At 64.1% G+C, this 6,364-nt stretch overlaps 1 protein-coding gene across 1 annotated transcript in view; it reads right to left on the reverse strand.

The window, feature by feature from the left end:
- ICAM5 (intercellular adhesion molecule 5) overlaps positions 1 to 5,262 on the reverse strand; it is a 5,988-nt gene extending 726 nt beyond the window's left edge. The window contains exons 1-10 of the mRNA XM_045290292.1: positions 5,170 to 5,262; positions 3,946 to 4,215; positions 3,436 to 3,756; positions 2,946 to 3,233; positions 2,403 to 2,657; positions 2,018 to 2,266; positions 1,377 to 1,622; positions 1,011 to 1,289; positions 677 to 922; positions 7 to 179 (exon numbers count right to left, since the gene is read on the reverse strand). Coding sequence (XP_045146227.1) covers positions 7 to 179; positions 677 to 922; positions 1,011 to 1,289; positions 1,377 to 1,622; positions 2,018 to 2,266; positions 2,403 to 2,657; positions 2,946 to 3,233; positions 3,436 to 3,756; positions 3,946 to 4,215; positions 5,170 to 5,251 — 2,409 coding nt within the window. The 5' untranslated portion in view covers positions 5,252 to 5,262. The remainder of the gene's footprint in view (positions 1 to 6; positions 180 to 676; positions 923 to 1,010; positions 1,290 to 1,376; positions 1,623 to 2,017; positions 2,267 to 2,402; positions 2,658 to 2,945; positions 3,234 to 3,435; positions 3,757 to 3,945; positions 4,216 to 5,169) is intronic.
- Between the last annotated feature and the right edge of the window lie 1,102 nt (positions 5,263 to 6,364).

Genomic DNA, 6,364 nt, shown 5'->3' on the forward strand with positions numbered 1-6,364 from the left:
ACCCGCCACGCTCAGCGTGCTATTGTTGCTGGACAGACCGATGTTGGAGGCCCCCGGGGGCGCGCGCCAGCTGATCTGGGCTGGAGGCCACGCCTCGGCGCGGCAGGTCAGCGTGAAGTTCCCGCCAGGCCGCACTCCTCCGGAGGGTGAGGCTGCCAGCTCAGCCACCACCGGCCGGTCTGCAGAGAACAGGGCGCTGGAAAGAGGCTCAGCCGCAGGCCAAGCACCCTTCTTCCGCCCATCGCCAGCCAACTAGAACCCCTTCCCCCGCCGGGTGATGGCGGAGCGAGGGTTCTCTTTCCCCAATAAACCGGCTGGAGCCGGACTGTAGTGGGGACTAGAATTCCCACCGACCGGAAGCAAGATGTTTTCCACCGATTGGGAGATAGGGACCTGCGTCCGTGTCCTAGCCCAGGATTTAAGGGGACCAGGCTCTTTTGCTTATGTTGGACCCAGTCCTATAGGGTTGCTGACTTGGAATCGACTAGAAGGCAATAGGTTTGGTTGGGGGTCCCTGTTCCCTGGAGATTTTCATCATCCACGGTTTAGGTGGTGAATCCTTGCCCAGAGAAAAGCCCAGCGGAGATGCCCCTTGCACCCCTTGGGGTCCTTCACCACGGAGATTCACTTTTCTGGGGCGTCTGGCCCGCTCCCTGGCACTGCGGCCCATACTTACATTCCACGCCCACAGTGACAGTCCGGGCGTCCGTGCCGTGCGCGTTGGTGGCCACGCAGAGGTAGGTGCCCGCGTCATTTCGGGAAACGCGCTGTCCCTCCGGGCGGGGCCGGGGCGTGCCCTCCTTGGAGCACCGCACCAGTGGAGAGGGGAGGCCCCGGGAAACACAGTCAAGCGCGACCACCTGGGCCCCTTCCAACCAAGTCTGGTTACTCGGGCAGGTGGATTCGTCCATCTCCGGTGGCGCTGCAAAGTAGCAGGGGATGGGTGGTGCTGGGGTCGAGTCCGGACGCCCCTCCACCCTCTACCCGCCGCCCTCCTGGGCTCCGCTCACACTCAGCGCTCACGACGACCGTCTTGACCACGGAGCCGTGCGGGTTGGTGGCGTTGCAGATGTAGATGCCCGGTGCCAGGGCACTAGGGGTCCGGGGGGCTCTTGGAGTGGGCGCGGGGGATACCAGCGGCAGCATCAGTCCCTCACTGGCGCCCCCGGAGCCGACGCACTCCAAACTTGGCTCTGGCTTCCCATCGACCTCACAGGAAAACGGCTGCCCAGACCCTTCCACCCATGTCCAATTGCTGGGGCAGCTCAGCTCCTCAAATCTGGGGCCATCTGGGGGTCAGCGGTGACACAGGGGCAGCGAGTCAGGCCCGGGTTGTCCTGACAAAGCCCGTCGCGCCCCGTCGCGCCCCCACTCACATTCCACCGTGATTGTCACTGTTTTCGCCGCTGAGCCTCGCACGTTGGCGGCTTCACAGCGGTAAGTGCCTGCGTGCTCCCGGGCCACGCGCAGCAGCCCCTCAAAGACCTCTTCCTTCTCATCGGAGCGCACACAGATCACAGTGGGCGGCGGGACCCCATGGGCCACACAGCTTAGCGAGGCCTCCGCTCCCTCCAGCCACGTAATGCGTTCCGGGCAGCCCACGACGTCCAACGCTGGTGCGTCTGCAGGGCGGAGGCGGAAACAGTCCGTGTTCGGGGTTGGGAACTGGCATGATGTCCTTCTTTCTCCTTCCCAAGGCCTCAGAGAAGGGAGGGGACAGGCTGTGTTTCGTAGAGGGACACGAAGCCAAAGGGAGGCTGCACTATCAACCCATGTCCCACAAAGCACCCACTGGACCCATTCCTTGCCTTCTCCAGCGTCTGTCTCCAACCATCCGCCTAAATCTATGACCCAGACCCCTATGGGCACACCCTGTCCCCTCTGTCTATCTCTTAACCCCAATCAGCCTTAGCCCAAGCGACCCGTCTCAGATCTTGTTCCAACTCTTCCCTGGTAGAACGGACACCCGCTAGACCTGAGAACAAGGCTGGCATGCACCAGGCGCACGCCCACTCACACTCCACTGTCAGCATCACGTCCTTGACCGCCTCGCCCTGGGCATTGGCCGCCGTGCAGCGGTAGGTGCCGGCGAGTGCTCGAGTGACAGGACCTAGCCGGCCAAGCGCCAGCACCGCCCCGCTGTCTGGCCGGGCGCAGTGCACCGAGGGCGCGGGGTTTCCGCGGGCCTCGCAGTGCAACGTCTGCTCCGGGCCTTCCAGCCACGTCCAGCTCCTGGGGCAGTCCGAATCGTCCAACCGGGGTGCATCTGCGAGCAGAAGGGGAAACAGAGCTAGGCGTGAACCCTGAAGAAAGTTCCTGCCTCCATGCTATGGCTGGGAACTCGGCAGGTTCTGGGAAATGTGTTCGGGTGGGCGAAGCCGCGGGGATAAAGTTCAGCTCACAGAGGACTCGGAGCTCTGCGCTCCCGTTCTTGCTCAAGGTCTCCCCGTCCACCTCGAGGGTGGCCTCGCAGAAGAAGGTGCGCTTGTCGTCATTCTCGGTGGCGTTTAGCTGGAACTGGGCAGGCTGCCCCGGGGTCACGGCTTGAATTCCATCCAGTGTGACCAAGGCTCGGGTCCCAGCGGTGCAGGTAACTGTCACCGTCGTCCCCTCGGGGGCTAGTTGCTCGCTCAGGGTTAGGAGGGGCGCCTGGAAAACTGGAGCCCAGGCAGAAGCATGGAGTCCACCGACCAAGTCCCTCCTACCCTTCAACGCCAACCCCCTACAGTCAAAATCCTGGCAGCTCAACAACCAAACCCAGGCCAGCCACTTGAGACGCATAGGCTCCGCCCCCATATGCCCCGCCCCTTCGAGGCTCTGGGACCCTGTCTGCTCTGCAATTCTATGGAGGGCCCGCCCGTTATCCTCACGCCCCGCCTGCGCGTTCCTCTGACCCCGCCCCGAACCGTAGAGGTTCCCGCCCCTCCCTCTCCCCACCCTCTTACTGTAGACAGTCACGTTCTCCCGGGTCTCACGGCTTTCGCCTCCCAAGATCACGTTGCAGACCAGCTGCCTGGTGCCCTCTTCCTCTGCGCTCGCTGTAACTGTGGCAGTGGCCGTGAGCGCGTCCCCCTCGCGCGTGACTTCAGGACGCAGGGTCTTGTCTCCCAGAGCCAAGTAGACCTGGGCCTCCGAGGCTGGGAAAAGTCTGTCGAAGGCGCAGCTCACTGGCTCTTCCAAGCCCACTTCCAAGAGCCGGGGAGCGGACAGGCGCGGGGGCTCGGGAGACAGGACTGGGGTGGGGGCGGGGAACAGAAGAGGCTGAACTTTACATGTCATTGGGCACCCGATGAGCACTAAGCGTTTGCATGCACTATTACTTAACCATCACGATCATCCTCCAGGCAGAGACTTTCAGCTATAGAAGTCAAGATTAGAATTCAAGTCTCTGTCTGTATGACCGCACTGGGTCTCCCCCTCCCTACACCCACTCACCAAAGATCCGGAGCTGTCTAGGGGCCGAGCTGTTTTGAAACAGTCCCAGCCCGTGTGGCCGAAGGTCCAGCTCCGCGCGGCAGGAGAAATTGGCCTCGTGGTCCTCCCTCCGCGCCAGCACCGTGGCAGCAAGCACCGCGCCCCGCGCTCGGGGTGGTTCCCCCTTGAAACTCCGGCGGATCAGCTCCTGGGAGCCCCGCAGCAGGGTCAGCGTGAGGCTCCCACGGGGTCCCGCACCCGGAACCCTACAGCTCAGGGTGAAGTTCTCGCCCGCCGGCTGCCACAGGGGCAACGGCACCAGCTCTACGCGATCCGGTCGATCTGCAGAGGAACCGAAGCTCTGAAATGTGCCTTGAACTTAGCGGCCCAAGTGGGGAGGGGGGGTAAGTGGGGCGGGGACCTGGAGGGAGGGCCTTCGTGGCGCCGGCGGGGTGGGGGTGGGGGAGAGTGGTACCCAGGAGGAGGAGCCTGGAAGGAGGGAACAGAGGCTGAGCGTGGTGGAGAACTCACGGAAGGTACGGATGAGCCCTCGCGCCTGCAAAGTGCGCCGCGCGCATCGGAAGAAGCAGACAGGCTGGGTCTCGGGCTCGCGGATGTCCACTAGCTGCCGTGCCAGCCAACGCAAACCCCTCTGGGTCCCATTCCTGCGCAGCGAGGTCTCCAAGCCACCGCGCTCCGGCCGTGGGCAGTTCGTGCTGCAATTCAGCCACAGCGACCCCCCGCGCTCCACAAGCGCCACTCGGGGCTGCAGGTCAGCCCAGAAGGGCTCCTGCGCGACCGCTGCGCGAAGAAATACGGGGCTCAGCCTAGGGGGCGCCCCTCTCCGAAATCTGAGCGCCCCTACCGGAATCAGGGATCCCAGGTAAAGGCGCAGAGGCCAAAGTCAGGACTGAGCCGAGGAGTCCCGCTCCAGCCCAGACCTCAGATTCAGAGACCCCCTCCAGGGTCCGAACCTCCAGGTTGCCTCTGGGACATGGGGGCGGAAAGCGCTGGTCTCCAGGGCTCCGGTAAAACGGTGGCAAATAATGGGGGAGGGGAAGAGGGTCGTTGGCACACTGCAACGCTGTGGGGGGGAGAAACCCACCCGGGTGGGGTGGGGGGAAGAGGAACGAATGGATTCTCAAGAGTCCTGGCACATCGCTTGGGGAGGAAGACTGAGTTTGGGGCGAGGGCAAAGGAGCGTTAAGGCCCAGCCAAGGATAAGGGAGGCCCCCAAATCCTGATGAACAACATGGGAAGAAGCCTCAGGGCGCGGCACATGCAAGGGACAGCGGGGAAGGATAGTCCAGGGGTCCCATTGCCAGGACTCCGGGGGGTACGGGGACAGCGCCTCTGAGTCACCATAGTAGTTGGACAGCTTGGGTCCTCGTGGACCGCAAGTGCGGAGGATGACAGCCTGTGGACCACGGTGCCCAGCAAAGCCCCAAGGAGGTAACCCGGGAAGGGGCAGGAGAGACCCGAGGGCTCCGGATTCGAGCTTGGGTGAGGTGAGGAAGAGCATTCGGGATCTCTGGGAGTCGGAGAGGCAGCACAGAGACTTAGGCACTCGGGGAGCGGGGTCTCAGGTGCGTGCTAGGAGGAGGGGTGGGGAGATGGTAGACCTCAGGCAGAAGAGTGGGAGCGAAGAGCAGGGCGGAGCCGGGAGGGGCGCGCGGCCGCTTCTCAGGTCCGGGAACTCCGCCCTCCGCCCTGTCCACCGCCCCCCGCCCCCCCGGGTCGGGGATCAGCTCTTACCTGAGAGACGGAGGAGCCCCAGGCTCAGGGCAGCCCAGAGGCCGAGAAGCGCCCTGCGCAGCCCTGGCCAGGGCCCTGGCATCGCCGCCGCGGGGGAAGCGCAGGAGGCGAGCGAAGCGAGCGAGGAGCTGGGCTAGAGGACGGCGCGGCGCGGCGGGTGGGGTGTGGGGGAGGCAGAGTTGCGCTCGGGGATTGGCTTAACGTTGGTAACTTGGTTTCCAAGGAGGGGGCGGCAGCAGAGGCGGCGGGGGGCGGGAGGGTGAGCGTGCGCTAGGCTCCGGGCCTTAGTGACGGCGAGCCGGCAGGAGCGAGCGACCTCCGGGGTCTACACGGAGGCTCGCGGGAGCGCGGAGAGCCCTCCGGGGGCGGCTGCGCGCTCCCGCGTCATCCCCCGCGGAGATCGGCGACGCTGAGTTGCCCCTTTTCCAAACCCCTACCCAGGCTCTACCTTAGATGCTATGCTAATGAGCTGGTCTCCAAGCCCTGCCCCTATGTTTAGTCCCTCCCATCAGCGCCCCTTAGGTGGAGACTGATTTGGGTGCTAGGAGAAATCCAGGAGGCATAGGATGAGGAGGGGAGAGTTCTAGGTGAGGGCGCGGAGTTGTCCCCTTCACGGATCCTTCCATGGGAAGCTGAGGGTTACAGCCACCTCCTTTAGTCCCTCTCACGCTAGACCCGGCACGCGACGGAGGGGGAGGGGACAAGAGTGCCAGCGAGCCGGGGTGGGGGTGGGGGTGGGGGACACACGTGTGCATGCGCGCAGCAGCTTCTCGGGCGTCTAAATTAGGGTCGGCTCGGCTCCGGGTCTGTATTTACCCAGCGTGCAGCAGGCACGTGTCTCCGCGGCGTGTGTGAGCACCAGCAGCCCAGGAGCGGCTCTGAAGCCTCCTGAGGCGCCCCAGGCGGGGCTTTGGAGCGCGGGCGCTGCCCAGCACCCAGTGCAGTCCCGATTTGGGAATCCACAGGAGCCTGAGAGAGCAATTGTAATGCTTTTAAACACCGCATCTGAACCCCTAGCTGGGACACCCCCCACCCTATGTGCCCATGTAGCCCCGTGACTACAAGGACTCTGAGACACGGGTCTGTAAGCCCCCGGCAGAACATCTGATGATCTCTTCTCTCCGCTGAAGCCTCTTCGCTGTATCTGCATCTCTCCGTTTGTCCTTGTGACCCTACCCATTTGGGTCTCACCTGA

This window comes from Echinops telfairi, unplaced genomic scaffold (genome assembly GCF_000313985.2).
Source record: "Echinops telfairi isolate 266 unplaced genomic scaffold, ASM31398v2 ScPeMD7_36;HRSCAF=134, whole genome shotgun sequence".
NCBI lineage: Eukaryota > Metazoa > Chordata > Mammalia > Afrosoricida > Tenrecidae > Echinops > Echinops telfairi.